The following is a 26,713-nucleotide window of genomic DNA, read 5'->3' as shown; positions in this document are numbered from 1 at the left end:
CTCAAACATTTTTATTGCATAAACCAACACTTATGAAACAGTTAAGATCCTTTCTAGTTAAGTGTCTAATTCTCAAACATTTTATTGCATAAACCAACACTTATGAAAACAGTTAAGATCCTTTCTAGTTAAGTGTCTAATTCTTTGTGTGCTATTTTTTTCTAACCTTTTTCTATGCTACTGAGTTTTATCCTTGTGCTTTTAGTATAGTAATATGTATGCGAATAGGAACAATTTGAAAAGAGAAGAATATGGAATATGTGGAGAAAATGGAAAGCAAAATAGCTATTATCCAAAAGGAGTTTGCAGAGGAGAAAAAGTTTTCATGGGAAGAAAGGGAAAGGTTACACAAGGCAAACTGATCCAACTCCAAAAAAATATATTTTCTTTGTTTCTAATGGTCTAATAATCTTCGTATCTCATAAGAGCCCCAAGAATATTTGAATGTTAATTCACTGTATTTTGACAATTCTAACGTGAGCATGTATGGACGAGCCTTTTTTTTTCCTCCTACCGCAGCATAGATATAAATATGATTTATTTTTTATAAACTTACGACATTCAATATTATCCTTAAAAAATTAAAGCATATGGCTGAGTTTCAACTAATTATTCCGTAATATTATTCAGTTTTTTGTATTGCCAAGAGAACTACCAATTCATTTAACAAATCAACATATAAAAGCGCCTAACCTTGTGCTATTTAAAAGATTACATGCTCATCCCCACGCATCGCATGGGGTCTGTATTAGTATTGTTAAAAGCAAAATCCAATCGGACGCGTTGTGAGAGGGGAGTTATGTGAACATTGTTGTGTGCGCTTTTTCTCGGAAAAGTCATGGTGAATTATTTTGATGCTCATCAGGGTTAGTCTCCATAGCTCACTATGTTATGAATTTCATTATTTTTTTTTTGTAATAAAATCTGGGCGAGTTGTTAAGGACTTGGATCCCTTCAATTGATATGGTCTCAATTGATTTTTTTTTTCTCCTTTGAATATAAAACTGAGTAACATTAAAATAAAAAGCAGAGTACAACAAGAAATGACCTACCCTCCTTCGTTAACCTGTTGAAACAGAGGCGCGAGGTGATTTAGGATAGAAGATTCCATTCTTAGCAATTAAGGGATCTTATCAAATAATTAGATGCGATGTGTTGAGGTGGCAGCTACAAATTTGTTCAAAAAATAAACAAAGGAATTTATCTCAGCACCTGTCACAATCAAGGACCGAGAACAGTGGATCGCAGAATGCCAGAAAGTGATCAAGACTTTCGGGGAGCTGCGATAGTTCAAAAGTCAAAAGGAGGGGAAAACCGGGGGAAAGTGAGGGCTGTGGAATAAATAAAAGCTTAAACGCGTGGAATTCCTGGCGTCTATAAGTAGCCCTCCGCACCCCGAAGCTGAACACTACACTAGCCATACCTCCATACAAAACTCAGGCCCTTATGGATAATCTCCCCGAAGCTTGCATCGCCCACATCCTTTCCTTCACATCCCCCCCTGAGGCCTGTAGGCTTTCCTGTATTTCTTCCTCCTTCCTTTCCGCCGCCGTCTCCGACGCCCTCTGGAATTCCTTCATCCCTCCCGATTGCCTCTCCTTCCTTTCTCCTCCCCCCTCCTTTCCTTCCAAGAAGGATCTCTTTCTCTCTCTCTCCCAGCAACCCCGCCTCATCGACAACGGTCTTAAGGTATTTCTTCCCCTTCTATCTCCTCGGTATCTCAATCTTATTTCATTTTTAACTCTTCCAGTCTTACTGCCTTAATCTCATGCCTCTTTATATATATGCACAGAGCTTTTGGCTGGATAAATTTAGTGGGGCAAAATGTTTCATGCTGTCCTCGAGAAGTCTCTATATTGTCTGGGGTGACACTCCCGTGTATTGGACGTGGCTTTCGGTGCCGGAAAGCAGGTTTACGGAGGTTGCTGAACTTCGTGACGTGTGTTGGCTGGAACTTGGAGGGTACATCAACACGCGCTTGCTGTCTCCTTCAACTCTGTATGCCGCTTACCTTGTGTTTAAATTAACGGCTCACACCAAGGGGCTCAAAAACAAGCCGGCGGAGGTCTCCATTGGGATTGCCGGGAATAAAAGCAAGCGATTCGTCTATTTGGTTCCGAGAGAAGCACAAAGCCGTGCCATTCCACTAGAGAATCTTAATCAACAGTATCCAAACAAGAGAGCAGATGGATGGTTGGAGATCGAATTGGGGGACTTCTTCAACGAAGGAATAGATGACCAGGAGCTAGAAATGACCGTTTTTAAACTCACTGGAAAGTGGAAGAGGGGCCTTGTCATTGAAGGATTAGAAATTAGGCCCAAACGCACTTAGTGAATGGTGAACCTACGCTGCGAGTTTCTGATAGATCTTATTTATCTCCATATCAGGTCAGTGAAGTTATGTAAAATTAAGAGCTTCACTTCCTTCTCTATCGAATCTTTGTAATAGTGTGTGTTAATCGAGTTGGACAATACTATGGCCTTCTTATTGCAAAATGAAACAAAAAAAAAAAAGTACAAAGGCCAAGGCACTAATCAGTAATCACAGCAAAGAAAGAAAAAAGCACTAATCAGTAGTCAGTAATCACTGATTTGTATATGTGTGTATTCTTTATTATATTTTGAGGTTTTGAAAGGCAATGGCATTAAGGTCAAGCCTTTGAAGCCAACTGCAATTGACGTTGAGGCCAATTATGGATTGCAAGTACTACCATTTTTTGGGGTATTATATATTACCTCTTGTCCTAATTATAAGACCCAATTAACTTATTTGAGGAGATTAAAGAAGTAAGTTAAGTTAGTTATTTGTAATAAATAAGTGTTGTCATTCCTAAAATATCCTTGCTAATTAAGTGTATTGGCTAGAACTATCATTATTAGAAGGACTATCTTGAAAAAAAATGCATAAATATGTGAGACAAAATGGATTGGAGTCTTATAATTAGGACCAAACAAAAAGTCAAATGAAGTCTTATATTAAGGACCGGAGGTAATATTGTTTTGTTGTCACGCCTTGAAAATTGAAGAGTGACCGGCATAGAATATAAGAACTCATATTTCTAAAGCCTTTAAGATATACAAACAAATGCTTAATAATTACAAAAATCTTAAGGGTTCATCCATTATTTCTAGTTCATATATAAATTTATTTCTTATTATCCCAACAGTAAGTTTTTTTTTTTTAGAGATTTTGGAAGAGCTTTCCTTGCAAGTCTTTTTTTTTTTGGGAAAATTCTACAACAGTCCAATAGTTGAGTAGCAAAAGAGAGCTTCGTTCCATAACCACAATATACATATACATATATCCCAATGTATCAAAAAGGAACAGGGGTCTTGCCTATAGGCTACATGGAGCACCTAAACTACAAAAATAAATACTTAAATGTAAACTTAGATTTACATTACTAAAAGATGTTTTGAAACGCATTTACAAGTTTTGACTATCAATGAGTGTCTTTGCCGTTCAATTGGAGGTATAGAAGCAATGATGCTGTCTGAAGACAAAATAGTTCCCATTAATAAAAATAAGGTAAAAGAAGTGCTAAAAGAATAAATTATGCAACATAATCATGTAAAATAAATAATTTACCATTGCTTTTAAATTCTTAATAAGCCATGAAAACATAAAATAAAATATATGGAAAGCTTTTGATATGCAAATTAAACCCAACATAAAAAAAAAACTTATTTATAAATTTAAATCACGAAATAGTGTGAAAACTCTTTTTAGTTGAGGATTTCAACAGAACGAATAATAAGTGCGGACACACAGTCCATGAGATGAGTAACTAACGTGCACGGTAGAAGCAATGAATTCAAACGCAAGAACGATACCGATGAATATCAAACAAGATGTTAACCATGATGTACCATCACAAGCGCAGCCAAAACCACGAATACAAACACGACCGGAGCCACGAATGACAAGCACGGCCAAAGCCACGAATTACAAGTGCAGCTAAAGCCACTGATACAAGTGTAAGAACAATTCCCATGAATAACAAGCACGGCTGAAGCCACGAATAACAAGCAAGCTCAATATTAACCATGTTACACCAAGGGCTAACAGTATTGTTGTTAGCAACTAAAGTTCTGTATTCAGTACTTAGAAAAAAAAAGAAAGAAAGAAATTTTCAAGCATGCACAGGGTCAATATACCATTAAACGAAAGATATCTTCATCCTATAATGAAACCTCATAAAGAAAGAATATTTTGTAACAATGATCCCAGCATGAAATTTTTCAAATAACATTTTCAAAACTTTCTTTCAAATTCCATTAGTGAGTGAAGAAGGATTCTTCTCAAGGAATATAAGTTCGCACAAGGACATTTTCAAAAACATATAAATCATTACTTCGTCTGGGCATTCAAATATCAATAAACAAATATTATAGTTCCAACAAGCCTATTTTCAATCAAACAATATTTAAAACAAAAACATTGATAATATGAACAAATATAACATTGAAAAACATATCATTTATAAAAATTATCATGGAGCGCTGTTCACTAACCAGCTATTTATCTTAATCATACTATTTGCTTTCACTTGTACAGTTCTGCAACTCCTCAATCTCGTAGTGTCACATAAACAAAGTATTAATACTCCAACCAAAAGAATCTTTCATAACAATTTATTTAATGAAATTTTAGTAAATTCTTCTTCATCAGTAAGTCTCAATAAATTGAAAAAAAAGTGTATAAATATTTCACTCAATGCCAACATTCAAGGGGTTTTATTTAAATTGATTTGTGGATACTGCACAATAATCCAACTCCTTTTTTTTTTAAACACTATTCCATAAATCAATTTATAAGTGTCCACTAATCTTAGTTTAATTAAATTCTTCTACAAGATTGCACAGCTATTCCAAGCACATCCTAGCTCAACCCACACAGTAAATAGCATGCTATAAAAATCAACAACCATATAGCTCTAAAGCATCCAAATAGCTAGTTACAACACCTTCATTATCATGTTCTATTACTGGCCAAGCAACTACAAACACCCTCAACACAACACAAAGCTGCATAAGTTAATTTCTCAACACTATTTACATATACATTACAAGTGATTAGGTTCCATAGTTCTTATTTTGCAATCATCAAAATATTAATACAAACATATCCAAATAAAATTCATTCCCTCATGTCCAGACCAAACAAAATCTCCCTGGTTCATCATTCACACAATTCGTCAAACACCTTATAGGCATTCAACTTGACTCAACAACCCAACATAATCCACAAGTCGGAAGCCATGAGTCATTTCTAATATATAAACACAAGTATATATGTTTCAGCATTCACATTCAAATAAACATCATATAGTCCATCGAACCCAAAATTTATCAAAATTCAGTGCAACACCATAGCAACGCCAAAAAAATGAACTAACAAAACCAATATAAACCCACACACCCATGTCCATCAGTGCAGAAGATTAAATAGAAAATAGGCAAATTAAGTCCAATCTACTCCCCACTACAACAGCAACAAAAGCGGGGGAGAAGAATAGTGAAACTCCTCTTAAATACACCGTTACTCAAGCAAAATAAATAAATAAATGAGTAGAAGATTTTAGCTTACATGAGTCCCTGCTAGCAGCGGCTATGAAGGAAGAAAAGGGGGGAAAAAAGGAATAGAGCTCAATCTTTTCCAAGCTATCAAGGCACCAATCAGAGCAAAGAAGAAGATAGAATGGCAAAGCTTGAAGGAAGAAGTGCAGAGCACACCCATAGCACACGAGCCGCTGATGAACGCACGGCCAGGAGAGGATAGTGGGAGAAGTTTTTTTTTTTTTTGGCTAGAGGGAGAAGTGATGGAATCACAAGATGGAGTTATCGAATCAAAGAAGAAGGATGGGGTTTTTGAATGGAAAATGAGTTTTTGGAACTCAAGCAAAGCTGACCTTTGGTCAGGACGACGTGATGGGAAAGCAACGGAAAAAGAAAGGAAAGGAAGAACACAATTATAGACTCCTCATTTGTGACTGATAATTTATTCTGGTTTTTGATTGAGAAATAAATATATTTGTAACTAAAGGGAGAATTAATGAGTAGGTTTGTATCTATGCATGCAAACTGAACAAGGTTGGTTTGAACTGAATGACAGGGGCCAATTGACATGGATTTTTTTCATCCAAATTAACGCAGTACTGTTGGCGAATCGATTTTTCCCATAAAAAAAATGAAATTTAGTAATATGTAAATTAGAAGGCTTGTGAACTTCATTAATACAACGGGACTTGACATGAAAATTGAGATTAGATATCAACATAAGTAATTAATAACGTCTTTTTTACTTCTATTAGGAGAGATAATTGAAAAGAAAATGGGATGAGAGAGGATTGAAAATACTACCTCCGGTCCTAATTATAAGACCCAGTTGACTTATTTGAGAAGATTAAGGAAGTAAGTTGAGTTAGTTATTTGTAATAAATAAGTGTTGTCATTCCTAAAATATCCTTACTAATTAAGTGTATTGGCTAGAACTATCATTATAAGAAGGACTATCTTGGAAAAAAATACATAAATATGAGGGAAAAAATAGATTGGGGTCTTATAATTAGGATCAAACAAAAAGTCAATCGGGGTCTTATATTAAGGACCGGAGGTAGTAGAAAATTAAAGATAGAATATTTTCTTGGGAAAATTGAGGAGAAGGACCTAAAAAAATTACTCCCTCTGTTCCTTATTATAAGAGACAAATAATTGAATTACATTGATAAAAAAATAGTTAAAATTAATTAAGAACAATTAATGTGTAAACAGTATAATTTTTTTTTTCAAAAATACCCTCATTAATAAGGAGAGAGAGCATGAGAGAGAACAATTAAATTATTAAAAGAAAGAGAAGTGGGAGGGAGAGAGAGTGTGAGTTGGAGATAATAAATATGGGTAAAATAGGAAATCAACACAAAAAAGTAGAGACAACTTTTAAGTGTCTCTTATATATAAGAACATGCCATAAGTATCAAATGTCTCTTATAATAAGGAACGGAGGGAGTAGTATTTATGGAGAGGGATCTTAAAAATTGTAATTAATTTGAAGGACCAAAAATTAAAATATGAATTTACAATTATGAAATTATCCCTGGCCAAATCCCTACACTATCTTCAAGACCCATATCAATATTTGACTATCAGTTATCAATTGAAATATAAATTTATAATTACTAAATTGCCCCCCATTAAAATTAAAAACTAAATACAGCAATTAACGAAAAATAGAGTCTTATTTTTCAGTCATTCATATCTGCATCTACTAGCCTTTCATTCCAATATGGCTGGAAAAATTTCCAGCTTGCGCAACTGCGATTTTGCCTCTCATTCTGATGTGGTTGGAAAAATTATTAGTGAAGCTTAGGTTACAAAGGGGTACTATTTACTTGATTTTCATATTTTGGTTAACACAAAGAACTATATTTATATTCATCTAAGAAGCTTTGTATAGGTAGTGTGATTGTGTTCATATGTATGTATAGTTGGGATTGAATGAAGGTACAAATATATACTTTTATATTCATCCAAAAAGTCTTTATATAGAGGCCATGAGAAAATTAGAAAACATTCGGTACAAATAAACTAAAGGAGAGAAAATAATGTTCAGAATATACAGACCGTCCAATAAATAGTCTGCTAGTTGATTCCTTTTAATTTGTCTTCTTTGTTTTGGATTTACAAGAAGATAATTGCTATTAGTTAAAACTTTAGGTGCATCAAAAAGAGATACAGAGAGAGAGATAGATAAATCATGTTCAATTGATAATTAACTGTTAAATTGAGATAGGAGAGTGTTGGAGATAATGTAGGAATTTGATAAGAGATAATTTGGTAATTGTAAAATTTTATTTTAATTTTTGGTCTTTCAAATTAATTACAATTTTTAAGATCCCTCTTAATAAATACTAATTTTTTTAGGTCCTTCTCCCTAATTTTTCCTATTTTCTTTCGCTATGTTTAAATAAATAAGAGAAAGATACGAAGAAAAAAGTGACTAAATTCACGATGATAGTAATATCCATATGAATAGGATATGGGCAACCTGTCTCTTTTTAATTTTCGAATTTCTTTACCTGACAATAAATCTTTGGGAAAATCATAAAAAAAAACCGCTGAAATTAAAAATTTACACACAACGACCCGTTCATAAAAATTGTTATTAAAACTCATACTAATGTTTTAACAGGTCCTTGCGATTTTTTTATTTGGGCTTTAATTAAAAAATATGGGCCTTAAGTTGAACTGTTGGACCCAACTAACAAAATATTTGGGCTTGAAAAAAAATCCTAGAATTAAATATCGCAGCATTTTGTCATAGAAGAAGAATTCATAGCATTTTTGACTCTGACCGCTGCAAAGAGAGGCCGAACAAGACATTTCAACCAACCAATTTAATTTATTCAAATAATTTAGTAATAAATAAGGCTAAAGTGATCGCTAAGTATAATATGGAAGATAGATATTAGCATGTTAGGACTAACAGAAGAGATTAGTCTTCCATAATATAGTGAATTAAGATTTGAATTCCCGCTATGAGAGATACCTATAATTAGTACCCAACTATACTTCAAATAGGATTGCCACCAATAGAAGGATCACTATGCCTAGCAAAAAAAAAAACATGTAAGATAGATCAATCACTTACGGGACTTGCAAATTAAAAATACTAAAGTATCCAGATAAAATTTTTAAAATTATTCAAAAAAATTAATTTATGTTACTTGTAGGAAAAATGACATAAAAAGAAGTTGAAAATTGTATTATTCCAATTTAAGCATCTAAGATGTCAAAATTTCAGGAAAGGAAGTGGTGTCTGATCTGATATTTTTCAAATATAGTAAAATGACTAAAATACCCTTGCATCAAAGTTGTTTTTCAAAAAGGCTAACTTGGGTTGGGCTAAAAGTCCAGCCCATACATCACCCAAAAAATAAGTCCAGCCCATTCATCAAGAATGTTGAGTCCCGCTCCCCCCTCCCCGTACAGAGGAAAAGAGAGTCCCAATCTTATATGCTCGTCACAAGGAATAATAATGTACTAAAATTTTTTTGCAAACTTGGTTAATGCTATACTTAGCAACTGATCTTACATTTGGACCCAAAAAAAGAAAAAACAACTAATGTTAGATAAGGTATTGGTGTAATATTTAATTAGACCCTTTTTCTTGCCATCTCATCGCATCTTTTGTGCATACTCTTTAAGTACTTATTTGGTGTCAACTAGAAATTTTTCTCCTGTGCCATGCATGGAGTATTATATTTGATTTGATTTGGAATTCTAATAGATTATATTATCTTAGATAGCTCAAGATTTACTTAATTATTTATTTCTCCCTTTAAGCCTCCAACCGAAATACTATTTAATTATAATGCTTCCTATTTAATTCAATATATTTAATCCCAATTAACATATTATTCATATTCAAAATTAATTACTAATTTTTTGTTTGAGCCTCTAATTAAAATCCTATTTAATAATGATGCTCTTTATTTAATTCAATAAATTCAAATCCCAACTAAGATATTATTCAAATATGAAATTAATTATTCAAAGGGAAAGAACAAAGTTGGCAAAAGAAAAAAGGGAAAGAACAAGAAACCATTGAGACGGCCAACGACTTCACCCAACACTACATCTAACACCCTTAATTATTGAATTGAGAAAATAAAATATAAAAATTCTTTTGTTTTTCATGCACCCCCCCAGGCTCGGAGAACAGCATCCAAATGGCACCTACCTATTGAACTTCTGTTGGTGCCAATCACGTCACTATGATCATGAGATTTCTCTCTCGATACAATTTTAAACGTTGAAATTTAAAATTTTTAAAAACTAATTTTTAAATAAAAATTATTTTTTTTGGAAAATTAGCATTTAAAAGATGACATTTATTTCAGATTCTGCACAGATCAATGTATTAAACTATTAAGGCTCTGTTTGGTTCAATGGAAGGGAGAGAACGGGATGTTAATTGGGAAAGAGGAGTTATGATTTTGTTTGGTTCAAAGCGAAGCGATGGGAAGGAATTTTTCTTATTCGGTTCAGAAGGAGAGGGATGGGGAAAGAGAGCTAATTATCAAGTGACAAATAAACTCTTATTCCTTTATTTAGATTTATTATTATTTTATTACAATATTTATATTAAAATTATCATTTTCTAATTTATGAGTCTCAAGCAACTAGTCATAGCACCTACACACGACACAAAAAATTATATCCATTTTAAATAATGATTTTGTTAATTATAACATATAATTTCATTAACTTTATAATTATAACGTAATATATGCGTGTATAAAAAATAAAATATATACATATCATAAAAATATATACACTTGTCCCGTCATGAAAAAATATTATAGCCATGACAGAAATATTAGCCCGACAACAATCAAATATTAAATAATTAGTAAAGATAATTTAGTTAGAATAACACATAAAATTTCTCTCCCTTCGGAAAATATCTTAAATTTGAAGGGGAGCAGAGAGAGGTGACATGAGCACTAAAAACAATTTTTTTTCCCTCCATTCCCTTTCATTTTTTAAACCAAACACGCTGAACCCATATATGTAAAATAAAAATAAAATTATATTAAACTTGAACCGTCTAATTTTGATCTGGACAGTGTAGATTTAGTGCTAATGACTTAGGTGGTGACCATCGAAAGTGAATCCCCTGCCTAAAGTTATGCCTCTTGTGCGCAAAATCTTTAAAACTTTTGTTTTGATTAATTAGGCAAAAAAATTTTTTTCCAATTTTTCAAAACACTCTGTGTATGCTTCCTCATGGTAATGGCCAACGAAAAATATATAAGGCTGAACTGGACAATTAAAAGGGGCAACCGAAGGAGACCCTGATAAATGGAAGTTAGTTAAACAAAAAACAGAGAGCAAGGGAAAAGCTATTACTATATTACATTTACGGAAAGAAAAAGCCATAAGATGCAATAAGCAAGATCAAAAGTATGATAAATTCTGAATCAGAAAAAATAATCGTGAAAATTAAACTGCACGTACAATGCCCTTTGAATATTCTGAATCGAATCAGTAAAAGAACCACATATGTAAGTCTAACATGGAATCTTAGGGTGTGTTTGGTATGAGGGATTTGGGAGGGAGGAGAGGGAAGAGGAGGGATTTTAATTATTTCTCTTTGTTTGGAGATATACAAATTTTAGGAGGGGAGGAAATTTTAAAAAAATTTTCCTTCCCCTCTCCTCCTCAACCTCCCCTCCAAAATTGGGAGGATTTGGAGGGAAATGACAATATTTTATCATGTTGTGACTATTATGTCCATATTTTGTCATGTTGTGACTATTATGTTCATATTTTGTCATGTTGTGATCATTATGTTCATATCTTAAATAAAATAAAAGCAAAATTGTTCATATTAAAATATTTTTCCCTCCCCTCCCCTCTTTTTTTATAAATCCAAACAAGACAATATTAACATCTTTCCACTCTCCTCCTTTCCCCTTCCCTCCATTAAAATCCCTCCCCTCTCCTTCCTCTCATTGAGCCAAACATATCCTAAGAGACGAACCACTCCATCACCAATATTGGAGCTTTGATCAGAGCTAAAACAAACTCAACCATGATGAACACAAAAAGGCAACATGGGCACATGCATGTTAATACCAACCTGCAAAACACACACAATCCTTCTCACTAATGATATCATTCCTGAAATATTAATTCCTACGATTCTTACTTAGGATTCTTCGAATAACTGAGACTTACCCAACAATCCAGATAATAGCACCTATGAGAGAGAGGGGCAGAGAGAAGAAGGCAAAAGAAGCCCTAGCAGAAACCCCAGAGGCCTGCATTTACCGTCTTCATCAGAGACGCACATGATGGATTCTTCCTCCTCCTCCTCCTTATTCTTCATGTTTAATGGCTGTTTCTTGCTTCTGAGAGATCAAGGACAATATAAACTACAATATTGACGGAGAGCACAAGATATATTAATTAAATAATTGTGCGTATGAATATTAGGAATTATTGGTGAGACACGTGTGTGTGTGTGTAATAATAATAATAATAATAATAATAATAATAATAATAATAATAATAATAATAATAATAATAATAATAATAATAATAATCACCCCGTTCCAGGAAAGAAACTGATCGATAAGAAACTAATCACAGATATGAATTCTTATTCAATCATTAAAATTGAGTACAAACGAAAACCCTAGTTCTTTTTATAAAACTTCTAGAAATATAAAATAATAATAAATTTCTAAATCAAATCCTAATCATACTCAAAGATAATAAAGATAATAGCAAGATATTAAAAAATAAATAGTGTCATAAATTTTAATTCTAATGGATAAATATTCCTAGAGTAAAATACTCTGACCTCCCTTCTATTTTATCTTAATTACATGGACCTCCCCTCTATTTTGATAACATACATTTTAATTCAAACCATTAACATCGTTAAGGAATATTCTGAAAAGATTCTTTCCATACATTTTTTAATTAAAAAATAATTAGAATAAACCTTGTTTCCTACTTTATCGCTTGTTCTTTTAAATATGTAGTTTATCTTTTAATATTAATATTTATTAATAATCTATTTAATATTTAATAAATTAAGACATAACTTTATAATTTTATTGAAAATACGTATATACAATTACAAAACATTTTTTACTAATATGTATTTAAAAAATTACATCACAAGTAAGTTTAAATAAATAAACAAGATTTATTGTAAAATAAAAATTTATATTTATAAAATTAATAAAATTTATGCTATGGTAATAATTGAATAGTATAACAAAAAATATTAAAATATTTATTAAAATTATTTTTTGATTTCAAATAAAGATGTATGATATGTTATTAAATGATAATTATTAAGTAATATTTGTATAAGGAAGGGACAATTTGGTCAAAATAATGGGTCAATCCTTTGATTTAACGGTCAACTAACGGATGGGTGGGTGGGAGTTGAATTTCAAAACTAGAAAGGAGGTTTGTGCAATATATATTTTGATTTTAAGGGAAGTCCATATAAATTTCCAAAATTAAAGGGAGGTCTTTGTAATTTAGGTTAAATAGGAAGGAGATTGATGTATTTTACTCATATTCTTATTCAGATCTTAAAGGATGCTCTAGATATCTAATTAAATCCTAATTATTTCATATATCATTTTACATCATGTAACTAACTAAAAATAATATTTTAGGAAAACTAATTACACACATCTATATAAATAATTAATATAACTATTGTTTTAAAAAAAATAGTTTATAGCTAACTCAGATATTTAGAATTGGAGAAAGTTAGAAAGATAGAGAAAAAGAAATTAGGAGAACAACCTATGCTTCTTTAAATATTAATTACTGTTGTTGTTGATCAATTATTCGTTTCTTGTTTTTCTTCTTCTTCTCCTTCCATTTTCGCCCATTGAATAGTTTACTTATGATTGGCGGTTTATGTTTCGGTATTGTAAAAGTAATCATCTCTGATAACTTTATATATGGTTCTTTTTTTCCCCCCCTGTTGGTGGACAAAACTTGAGTTTTGGAGATGAACCATGTACGAACCTAACAAGAAGACGTAGCGAAAACGCCGTTAAAATTAAATAGAGAAAATAAAGTGCAATGAAAAGGAAGTGTTGAACATAAAGTAATAAAATAATGGAAGCACAAGACAATAGAAAGGGAAATTAGAAGCATTCTTTTTTAATATTATTGATTTATTTAAAAACATCGCCTTCAATTTTAATTTTTTTTTTAAAATTCTTTGTCACCTTTCAAAATTCATTTCCTTTTTGTTTTTTTCACATCTACTAGAAATGTGTATAGAAGATGCATCGCTTTTAACATATTACTTTCGATCTTAAATATAAGATCTAGTTTGTACTTTGTAGTGTAATTTGCATTACAAACTAGATATTATATTTATGACATTTAGAACTAGATGTAGTGTCTTGTTCACATTTGATACCTGACAGTATTTTAAATAGAATTACTTCTGGTAGAAAGATGCATGTGACTAGCAAAAAAAATAAAAAAGCTATACCAGTATTCATTTTGCAGATTAATAAGAAATTCAGTACTATTGGCAAAAGCATAATTAACTCGTTTCCACTGTGAGATAGGAAGTTATGTGAACTTCGTTTGTGTGTTCCCTTTTGGGAAAAAAAGATTATGCTGAATTATCTCGATGCTCACTAGTTTAGTCTCCACACCTCACTATCATATTTATTTTTTAAAAAAAGTAAATAAAGGTATTTATCTCAACGTTATTGCATTACGATCTAATAATTAAATTTCTTAATTGAGACTCCATTAAAGGATCACAGTCCATTGTCCAGAGGCTTACAAAAAATAACTTTGTATTTTCTTCGCACACGCACACACATCATAGTTTTTTTTAAAAAAATAATTAATTACTATGTAAATATTTTTTTTAGTCCGCTCATAGAAAAAGCACAGGCCAATCCCATCAAATTTTCTAAACCTCTCACAACGTCATTTCCAACTCAAAATGATATTCGCGAATAAACATTGACTTCAAAGTCTTTTTTAACACAAGAGACATGATAATGCATTTTCACGGGTTTGATTTTTCCTTTTGCTAATCCTTTTATTTTCTTGTTGTTTTGTTTTTCCACATTTAATTAGTTCGACCTCCAGCGAAGAGTCATTATACCCAAAAAAAAAAAAACAAGTTCTTCGATGCGTCTTTATTAGTTTGATTTTTCTTATTCTCCTCTCCCTCTTACGGTCTTGTTGCAATTATTTTTTTCGTGAATGAAGTAAATTTGGTATATTTCGAAATTTTTAAGATCTGTTTATGATCTGATCTTGCCCAAAAAGTATAAATAGATATATTTTATCGTTTTTTACTATGAAAAATAATTATTTATTTTAAACTTATGATATAAGAAAAACGAATAGGAAAATGATTAATGTGATCTCCCAAGATTAAATACGCTAAAATATTAAGCAAAGAGCACAATAACTCAATAAAAAAAGAGGAAACCTTTAATTAAAAAAAAAAACCAGGGCCGGTTTCTAACGCTTCTCTTCCTCTACTTTAGCGGATCATTCACCAGACTTACAACCCATTGAGGTTTGCCTCTGAACATGACAACCTGAAACAACATTGCTCCAAATGCGTTCACATATATCCCAACACCACAGGTTTCCATCCAAATTCGAATCCAACTTCAGAACTTGGAAGTGGTTCTTGTCTTTCCTCATGGGTAGTGCATGGAATCTTAAGTTGAAAGCCACGCAGCTCTTTGTTTCCTCTAAAGGAATTCCTTGAGAAAGTCTCAAATTGTTGGCCCCTAGGAATGCAACCTTCAAGTTGATTCTTTGAGAGGTTCAAGACTTCAAGAAAATTGAGATTAGTCAACTTAGTAGGAATTCTCCCAATAAAGTTGTTTGATAAGAAATCCTTCCAAATTCCTCAAATTTCTTATTGAGATAGGAATTGCATGGGTGAGCCCATTATGTGAGAAATTGAGCCCCTTCAATGCACGGAACTTTCCAATAACTAGAGGAATCTCTCCTTCAAACATGGTATTCGACAAATCAATGCTTGTGAAAACAATCAATATCTAGAGTTTGCATAATTCAAGTACTGCAAAGCCAGTTTTTCCATCTAATCTTCTCATAGCTTCGAAAGATTTGAAGAATGATGCAGGTAAACGACCTTTCAAATTGTTGCTTGGCAGGTCAAGTACTCTTAACATACGGAAGTCATGGCTTCTATTGTCCTTAAAACTGGGGATAAAACTGTGCAATTTATTCCCTCTAAGAACAAGTACTTGCAATTCTTCAAGCGCTTCCAGCCAGTGGGAAAGTACACCCTCTATGCCCTTGTTGCCCAGATCAACATCTCAGCCCTGTGCAATTGACCAAAGATCGAGGTAATGACCCTTTCAAAAAGTTGCCATTAAGATTTAGGGTTCTTAAATTGTTTCCCACTTCAAATGATTCGGGTATAGTGCCAGATCCAACACAGAAAGAGTGAGGTTAGAGCTGACAATGCAGTGTGGAATGGTGCCTGCGAAATAATTATGGGACAAGTTAAGAATATCAAGTGTGCTAGCATTGCAAATATAAGAAAGGAGCCCTCCTTGAAGATTGTCGCAACTGAAGTCAAGAAACTGCATGTAGTTCCATGACAAGTGGTGCCACAAAACATTTCTGGCGTGGCAGTTGTGAGAGAAGCTGGAAAATTGACCTTGGAATTGGGCCATGCAACTTATTGTTAGACACATCAAGCCGTCCCAGTGAATAAGCGGATATTTCAACTATATGACCAGTGAATTGGTTAGATGATAAAATCAAATGATTTAAACATGGTAGAGTAAAAGGCGAAGAGGGAATTTTGCCATGGAAGCCATTGTTTTCTAGAATTTGGAGATCTTTAAGATCTGAAATTGACTAAGGAAATTAGCAACTAAAACCACCACAAAAAATTTGATTTTCAACGCTGCCGAGAGTCAAAAAGTTGTGACTGAAAGTTTTCAATGGCAACTCTTTGCCACCGTCAAGTCGTTACTATTGCGACTAATGCTAAAGGGTGCCTTCAATGATAACCACATATATTGCTGCTAAATGTGACTTTTGGCAAAAGTGGCCAAAAAAAAATAATGACATGTTATCAAACACTTGACACATCGTGCCATGTCATCCAACCACATCGCCCACCCACACCTACCATGTGTAACGCCACATCATCCGTCAACTTGCCACCCACCACATCACCTCTTCACTACCATGTATCACCACGCCATCATCGCCTGCCATGCCGCGCCCCATTACAGCATAATATTTTCACCTCCCAAATGCACCTTCGCCAAACCCATGACCACATGTTGCAGTGTCAAGCCTCTTGCCATATGAGCTATGATCAAATCCCATCTTTTTGTTGCAAAATGAAATATATGTAACACAAATGTTTATTAACACATATATGATATAAATATATAAATATTAATGTACAAATATGTTGAATTTACCCATATTGATGTATATGTTAGTATTAATATTAAAATGAATATATATAAATATAAAATATAATATTAATATATAATGACATGATATTTATGACATTATTTTTAAATAAATTAAATATATAAATTCAATAAATTATTTATTTATTTTTTCCCACCAAGACTGTTTTATTTATATTCAGTGGGTAATATTATTTAATATATTAATTTAAAATAAAAATATTATTTAAAATTAAAAAAATCCTTATTACGTCATATGTATTTTTTATTGCTTTAAAATTTATTTTCCATCTAAATTAATTATATAATTTTCAAGAATTTATTGGTAAGTTTTTACCGTTTATTTTCAGTTTGTATTATTTTTTATTTCTTAACTATTAATTTATTAAAAATTGTAGAATAAATGCATGATTTATATTGATATTTCAAGATAATACTAAATATAATATCATATAAATATATTAAATATATTTTTCAGACAAAAATATGGCTATATCTAATTTATCTATAAGGATATTTTGATTAAGGTGTAAGGAAAAAATATCATATCATCTAAGGATAAATTTATTAAAATCTTATAGGTTTAATTATATGATTCATATTTATATTTCAAGAAGTTCTATATAGGTATAAAAAAATTAAGAAAATTAGTTAATGTAGTTTTTTGTATGAAAACATGTGTTAATTTCTTTAAAGTACGCCTATGGTTATTTTGCATTAGAAACCATCTTTTGGTTAATAATTCTGAATATGTGCAAGGAGAGTTTGTAAAAAGAATAATAAATTCAAGAAACAAAGTAGATTGAGTCTTATGTTTAAAACAAAAAACAAATTATTATACTAACTCCTGTACTTAAGATCAGGGGTACTATTCTCTAACTAATTGTCTTCTTTTCTCTTGAATCAGAGCTTTTTGTTCCCTTTTTCCCTGACATGTGATTATGAAAAATTGGATGGAAACATATACACTCTATCGCTGCATATTTTATAATTAAATAGGTGTAGATTTAAAGATATATTTGATTAAATTTATGAATATTTATACCTATTGAATTAGTTTATTTTATATATCAAATTATTAAACAATTATTTTTAAGTATACACACCAGAAGAAATTAAAGTTGGACCATTTTCACCTTGGCTATATATACTAGTTTAATAAAATATATATATTAATGATCATTCATTTTAAATTAAATTATTAATTTAAGCACAAAACCTTTTAATTATCTTATTTTTTTTCTTCATGATACAATAACACATTTAATAATTTGATATGTTAAATGTCATATTTCAAAAACCAAAAAAATTATTATAATTGGTGATAAAGAAATGACTGATATGGCTACTGAACATCAAACTTTCAATAGCAACGGTTATAGTCATCGCTAAAAGTATCACAGTCAGTGATGACTATTATTGTCGTCGCTGATAGTCTCGCTACATAGTCGCCGCTAAAAGTTGCCACTTTTAACGGAGACTTGAAAGTTAGAATTTTAGTAGCAACTTTTAATGTCGCTGGAGAAAGTCAAGTTTCAGGCGCTACTTTTTAGAATTGTTGTCAAAAGTCATTGTCAAAAGTCTTTTTTTTTTGTAGTGAATTATTTGAAAAAAATTAAGAATAGTGAGATTTTCAAGATTGGAAAGTGATGATGAGTTTTGACTAGAAAAATTGTTGTTTGAGAGGTCTTGCAAATCAAGTTGTGTAAGGTTCCTTAAGGATGGTGGAATTTCTCCAATGAATTGGCATGATGAGAGATCCAATAAATTTAATGATTTCATATGGCTAAAGGAATGGGGCAACTTTCCTATGACATTTGGGTTAAAATACAAATATCTTTGTAGTTGGGGAAATGAAAACATATGTTCATCCAAATTGCTTTGCAATTCAGCTTTACTAATACGAAGAAAGACCAGAGATGCACTATAAAAAAACAGGGTATTAGTGATAGAATTTAGTGACGAAATTTTATTTCGTCACTAATCCATCGCTAATCACACACAAATTCCGTTACTAAAATTAGCGACAGAAAATTTTATTCGCTAAATTAGTGAATGATTAGTGACGAAATTTTATTTCGTCACTAGGTTAGAGACGGATTAGTGATGGAATTTTATTCCATCACTACATGCTGTCACAAGTCTGTTACTAATTTTGTTTTAAATGATTAGTGATAGAAAAATTCTTTTACTAATTTTCGTCACCAATCCATCACTAACTCTCATTTTGTGACGGAAATTAGTGAAGAAATTTTTCCATCACTAATTTCCGTCGCAATTCCGTTACTAACCCATCGCAAAAAAATATAATATAAATATATAATAATTATTTTTTAAACTTATTATTAAAATAAAGATATAATATATCATAATTTTTAAATAATATATTATATAAAAATTAAAAATTAAAATATTATAAAATAAAATAAAATATATAATTTACTTATTATTTATTAAATATTTGAATAAAAATATAAATTATTAGATTTTTTACTAAAATATAAAAATTAAATTCAAATAAATAATAATATATATTAAATTATTTATATAATATTTATATAATATTTATTTTTGTAAAAGAATTTCGCAGGTGCTTCTCAGCTCAACTGACAAAGGCTTCCGCACGGGCGTAGGAGGTCTTAGGTTCGAACTAATACTTCTTCACAAATTGACTCAATTTGTGACGTGGCGGCACATGGACGAAGAGATCATGTGGCAATATGGGCGAGACAGAGGAGTTGGTGAGGCGTCAGCCATTGATGACGTGGCAACTCATAGTGATGAACACATGGCGACGAAGTGGTATTTTAAATTTACAAAATAAAAAAATTTAACAACGGAAATTAGTGACAGAAATTTTTTGTCACTAATCCATCGTTAATTAGTGACGTCACTAATTATTTAGTGACGACGGAATTAGTGACGGAAAAAATTCTGTCACTAATTTCGTCACTAATCTGTTGGTAATTTTGATTAGTGACAAAAATTCTGTTACTAATTTGATGTTTTTTACGAGGAAAGATTCTTTAATAGGTGACTCAAGGGTATTATCCACGCCACTTAGCGAAATAACCTTTATATGAGTGGCAATTCTTGTGAGTCTCTCCCAAGTCTTTTCCTTAAGAATGAGATAATTCAAATCCTCATAGAGGTGAAATGAAACCAATTTGTGAAGATGAGAAATCTGAGATGGAACTTCACCACTAAAATTACAAAAAAACCCAAGGATATATAGGTGTGTTAAACTTACACGTTGAGAAAAATTAGATGGTATTTGAGACCCCTAAAAGTCATTGAAACGAAGGTCAAGCCTTTGAAGAAGGCTAAGCTGGAAGAGAGAACTGTTGGAAGGAGAGCCAAAATGTAGAATATGAAATGGGTAGAAAATGTAATCTGGTTCTTGTTCAGTGACAATAGTCAAGAGTTACAGACGGAGCTCTTATATAGAGCTGAAACTTAAAGACTCAAGATGACTCGTAAGTAAGCTATTTTGACTATTTAACCAGACTGACAACTAAACCATAACAAAATCTAAACTGTATTCTAATAAAGACTTTACCATGAAGTCGCTTACAATAAAGATCAAGGTCAATGACGTAACCCTATGGATTGCAGGTGACCCCATCCCATAAGCAGCTATTCGTACCATTTTTCCAAGTTGATCTCTTGGGGTATGATATGATTTCATACAAATCATAAATCTCAGAAGTGAAAGAAGAAGGATGGGGTTTTTGAATGGACAATGAGTTTTTGAAGTCTAGCAAAGCTGAGCTTTGTTCAGAAAAAACATGATGGGAACGCAAAGGAATAATAAGAAGAGAGAGACTTGGAGACAAGTTAAAGAATATAACACTACGATAAATTCCTCATTTGTATGTGAATGCGAATTCTGGTTTGATTGCTGCAACAAGTGAAGAGAAATAGCTGCTGTATTAATAATTATAAGTGAATGGAAAAGCTGGGCGAGAAGAAAAAACTAAAGGAAAATCTTAAATCTGTATCTCTGCAAGCAGTGTATCTAAAATGCCTTTTATTGGCTTGATTGATCATATTCTTCTCCTAGTACTTTCAGTGTCTTGCTGTTTCGATTTTCCAATCCAGATCAAAAAATTGTAATAAATATCTACAAAATACAGCTAAAGGAAGAATGAGTCCATTTATATCTGTGCACGCCAACTGGAAAAAAGCATTAAAGAGGCTTCACATGGTGACGTGTGTATCCGGTTTGTGACATTGATTTTAATTCTCAAATTTTATTCCATATTTTTAATACATTGTCCATATATAGTAAGTATGTGATTTATGCTCAAATTCATGACAAATTGACAAGTACTAGAGGCTCGTAAATAATTTTCTTGAAGAAAAATTTAGCATACAAACACCCACATATGTCAGGTAATGTCGGAAAGAACTCTAAAAAATGTTGCCAAAAGAAAAGCTTATAACTTGAATTTCAACTGTAATAAGTTAAATGTCATTTTTTGCTATCAACGCTAAAAGAAAGTCACACGCGCGCGCACACAAAAGATCGAAATTGTACAACTACTTATATTAAAAACAAAAAAAAAACTAAAATTAAAACTGAATTATCATTGAATTTTATGATATACTCGACTTAAATAAATTACTAAACCATAAGGGCCAATGAACACGAATTTTCCCATATCCTTCTGACCTCTGATTTCCAAGAAGTTCCCATTATTACTAGTTCATCTCATTCACATTAATACAGTACTGGAGACGAAACAATATTTTTCCAAGGAAAAGTGACATTTATTTAGTGTAAAGTAAGATTGATTGATCGCTTAAGGAACTTAATAATTAAACATCCTGAAATAGCCAAAGTTATTGCTGGAAATTTTTAAGAACTATTCTTGGTTCTTTTTGAAATTATAATTTGATCTTTGTATTTAAAAAAGAAATAACATCAAAATAAACTCTTGTTTGAAGGACCAGTCCCCCAGCGTTAGAAAGCAGCATGCGAACCAACATGAATTGACCGACAAAGTCATAATCCATAAAAGAATTTGAGTTTGGTTTTTTTTTTTTTCCCAGGGAAAGGAGTGAGAGAAGGTAGAGGATATTTTGACGGCCCAGCATGCTGCTGAGTCTCATATTGAGAAATTTCACAAGTGTTATGGGGTTTATAAGTTTAATGGGCTCTCCGTCCTAATAGATTAGTCTTTTAGAATTGGGCTTTCCCTTTGGGTTTATGCTCATCACATTGGTGCTTTCATTAAGAGTCGCCCAACCAGAAAGGGCTACATGCGGAGGATTCTGACTGGTAAGAAGACCGAGTGAAGTGTCGTAGAATGGAACCGCCAGGGACGTCGGCTCTCAAGAGGGGTGCTTTGTTATGAGTCCCACATTAGGGAATTTCATAAGTATTGTGGGGTTTATAAGTTCAATGGGCTCTCCCTCCTAATAGGCTAGTTTTTTGGAATTGGGCTCTCCTCTTGAGCTTATGCTCATCACACATGCCCAGTCAGCATCCACATAAGCAAAATAAAAAGTGGTAATACCACATAAGCATAACTATGTTAACTTTAGATCCAAGTCTTTCTAAAACTACAAGGACCAACATTTCAAATGGAATAAACTTGAAGGACAAAAACACCTGTTTTAATTTTAAATACAAATTATAAGGACCAACAATTATATTGATTTTTTTAAAATAAAATCTTGGCGAGTTGTTAAGGACTCGGATCCCTTCAATTGATGTTCTCTAAATTGATTTTTTTTTCCTTTGGATACAAAACTGCATGCCATTAGAATAAAAAGCAGAGGGTACAAGAAGAAAAAGACCTACCCCCTTAGCCCCAAGAAACATAGGTGGAGGGTGATTTAGAGTAAAAGATTCCCTTCTAAGCTATGGGAGAATTTTACTGACTGGTCAGCAATTAAAGGAAATTAATAATTGATAATTAGATCGTGCTCTAACTGTGTTGAGGCGGCAGTTACAAATTTGGAGCCGGAAGCAGTGAATCGCCAAACGCAATGAAGACTTTTGGGAAGCCGTTATATTTGACTAGAACAGCCGCAATATCCGATCAATTATTGTTGTGTTTGGATGTTAGAATTGCTACCCTCAGTCTTAAATATAAAAACCAATTAAAAATTTAATTTAGTTTTAAATATAAAACTTTAATCTATTTTATCTCCTATCTTTATTCATTTTTTCTCAAAGTTGTAACAGCTGTCGTAACACGTGTATAATTACTCATTTTGAAAACAAAAAATAATTCTCTAAAGACTAATACAATAGATAAGAGTTAGTCAAAACATGTAAGTAATACTTCTTTAGTCCTAAATATAAAACCCATTTTACAGTATAAATTATATTGTAAAATAGGTCTTATATTTAGAACCAGAGCAGTATTATAATAGAAAGAATAAATCCTAAGAATGTCCCTTAGGCTGACCCTTGACTCGGCTAAAGAAAGGGTGATACTGAGAGCTCTAAAAATGTTGAAGCCAGTCATTATGCACCAAGTGACGGCTATAGCTCGTGGTATAAAACAATCTACCCTCCTACAATCACATCTCAGCACAACCCAGTCCGGTTCCATATGCATTTTAATAGTTCAATCTCATACAATCCAGTATCCATAAAACCATTCTCACATTTAATACTCATTCAGCATCAACAATAAAATCTCAAGATAAATAATTCATGCCCACTTAGCTAACAAATTTATCAAAACACAAAGTTCATAATTTTATTTCATACTTTTGATATATAAAATATCATAACATATAATGATAACATTTATAACATCAACATATACTTATAATATCACATCAATAAGCATACAAGTTAAATTAGAAAGTAATTACCTCAAGTTCTTAACATAAAAACTAATTTGAGAGGATTTAAGACCTAGTAGCCCATACCATGTTCACTCTACAATAATAAAGTTATAAACATATATTAATAAGAATGCTAACTAATATAATAATAAACAGCCAGTGGCTAAATTTCCATAATTAGCTCACTTAAAAATTGTTTAGAAAAAATGACAATAATTCCTTTTTTCCTCTAATCATCCTTCCAAATCAAAATTCCTAGAACTTCTCAACTCTATTTCACTCATTAAAATTATTAACAAGAATAATTCTTTCAAAACTTTCAAAAATGTCCAAAAAAGTGCTTGCTTTAGTTCATAGGAAAATAACGATGTATCAACTATTTTCCAAATCATCATTACAATCATATTTCTTTCTTCCATCAATCATCCCTCACTCATTAGAATCATCAAATTACAACATTCTCCCTAGTTTAATTCAAAACACCTAAATTTTACTAGTTAAAATTCCTCCAAAAATAATCAACATTCATATTCCAACAAAATCCTAAAAATCCAACCATTAAATCTTTAATATAACCTTCAATGAACTAAATTAAGAGTTTAAGTTCGGAATTAATAGCATCATTACCACAAATTACAATTTTCCTACCTAACCCTAACTTAAATTTCCTCAAATTAACTATTGAATTAAAAATCTAGATCATAGGACTCCTATTCTAACCCCCTAGGCTCCAGTAATATCACAATAATAAATTAGAAGCCTTAAATATTCAAAATCTAACAAGCACTATTTTTTTCCATGTCAACTGTGACGACCGTTCTTCCAAAACCCATTTAGATTAAATCCAACAATTTATTCGAAAGATTAACCATGATAGAAAAGAAGAAATCTTAAAATTTTAAAATCATTATCATGGTTAAAAGAAATAAACATATATCACGAGCAACGTCGATAAGTAACTTGGGCCTTGGACTTCCAAAGTCCAGGAATATCATTCAACCCTTAGCCCAAATAAAACTCATACTTTCAAAAGAATGTCATGTGCAAAGTCTTAGAGACCTCTGGCCTTCTAACGGCTCTCTCATCAAATAGCAGTAATCAAAAGTATTAATTTACAACATCAGAATAGATGAGTACTATGTGGCAATATATAAATACTCATCACATGACAAAAAGGAGGCTATACAAAATAAACTTTATAGCTAAGCCTCCGCCATCTTCCCCTAGAGCTATTACTTGAAAATGTTAAACCACGAGAGTGAGACAAACGTCTCAGTAACCAACTTTTCAACTCATCATACATATTAACATGTGCATGTGAGGTGTCAAGTAGGACAATCATTAATTCTCAAGAAATATAGATATATCCATAAAAATATAATTTCAATCATTCAAACCTTCACTATGGGGGCCAACACACAAGCCACAAAAGTGTATCCCTCACTATAGGGGATAAATCAGACATATAGGTCTATCCCTCACTTTGAGAGACGAATAAGAAGCCACAAAGGCTTATCCCTCACTTTGGGGGACGAAGGAAGAAGCCAATCAATGTGTACTAATAGCGGCCTTACCACGTGGTAGAATAGGGCTCAATCCAAAATCCAAATAACAACCAATCATTCACAATATAACAAAAAAAATATCTCAATCTTTTCTCAGTATAATCCATAAGATATAAATCGTATATCTTTCCAAACTTCTCAATCACAATTCCAAAAATCCCACAAGACAATTTTTATAGCTCAAAAAGTATAACATATCTACTCGAGTTCCAAATAACAAATCACTATTATAAAATAGTAAAATACTCACAAACAATATATTAGCACATATAACAAGTGGAAAGTGGTTACCTCGTGCCAAAGCAATAGTAAGGATTACTACAAGGTCAATCTTTTGCTCAACTAATAATTAATCTACACAATTAATATAAGCACATATTAATATGAGCTAATTAATTAATAATTAAGCTTATATATTAGTTAAATTCCTAATTTAATTTAATTTTCATTCTAAATTCTCACAATTCTCATAACCCAAAATTAAGTACTTTGGAACTAACTTGTAATCTTCTAATAAGCCAAATTATTTATTTACATCCTCTAGATTATTTACTTCAATAAAAATATTTATTCAATATTTCTAAATATGAAATTATTATATTTTAAATTTTAAACATCCCATTTGAAGTTTAAACTTCAAAACTAAATCATAAAAAATTCAATAGTACCTCAAATATTTATATATAAATAATCTAATCAAAATTTTAATGGCATATATATATATTTTTCATAAATAATAAAATTTAGCTAAAATAATTATTTTAAAATCTTTAGTCACCTAATAAATAAAACTAAACCGATTAAAATCTCAATAACATGTTAAACAGCCCAAATAAATTATTTAACTTAATTTTAATCGGTATAAATAAGATATATCTCATAAATAACATATTTTTAATTAAAAATTAATTTTTAAATACTAAAATCAACAAATAGACAAATCTAAATTGGTAAAAATGATCTACTATAACAGATCTATAATACTGTGGTTAACACTCATCAAAACTAAATACTTGCTCCAAACTCTATATAAAAAATTTTCTCTAAACAACACAAAATTACTATCATTAGATAGATCTGACTGAGTAGAACAACTTTTATAAAAGAAGTTTTATAATTATAAGTAGTTTTACTTACCAAAATGATCTGTAACTTTGGAGAAAGAAACATGAGAGAGAGCAACGCTGTGACTGGGAGAGAGAGGAAGGAGGAGAGCAAATGACGAGGGGCAGTGGTAAAAAAAAAATGTTTGGGGTAAACTGAAGTTAAAAACCCTAGCTAAAACGAAGAGAATAACAGTTTAGAACCTTTTTTTTAATTTTTAAATATTTAAATCCT

General features: G+C 31.5%; 1 protein-coding gene across 1 annotated transcript; it reads left to right on the top strand.

Moving 5' to 3' along the window:
• Window positions 1–1,446: 1,446 nt before the first annotated feature.
• LOC114731825 (F-box protein At2g02240-like) lies at window positions 1,447–2,495 on the top strand. The gene is made up of 2 exons (XM_028919072.1): window positions 1,447–1,689; window positions 1,793–2,495. Exons 1-2 carry the CDS (start codon window positions 1,447–1,449, stop codon window positions 2,330–2,332), a joined length of 783 nt encoding a protein of 260 aa, XP_028774905.1. The 3' UTR covers window positions 2,333–2,495.
• The last annotated feature ends 24,218 nt before the right edge of the window (window positions 2,496–26,713 follow it).

Source organism: Neltuma alba, unplaced genomic scaffold (genome assembly GCF_004799145.2).
Source record: "Neltuma alba isolate B1F8T4 unplaced genomic scaffold, ASM479914v2 tig00012848_pilon, whole genome shotgun sequence".
NCBI lineage: Eukaryota > Viridiplantae > Streptophyta > Magnoliopsida > Fabales > Fabaceae > Neltuma > Neltuma alba.
The sequence above is the reverse complement of the archived record's forward strand: the minus strand, read 5'-3'. Positions and strand labels throughout refer to the sequence as shown.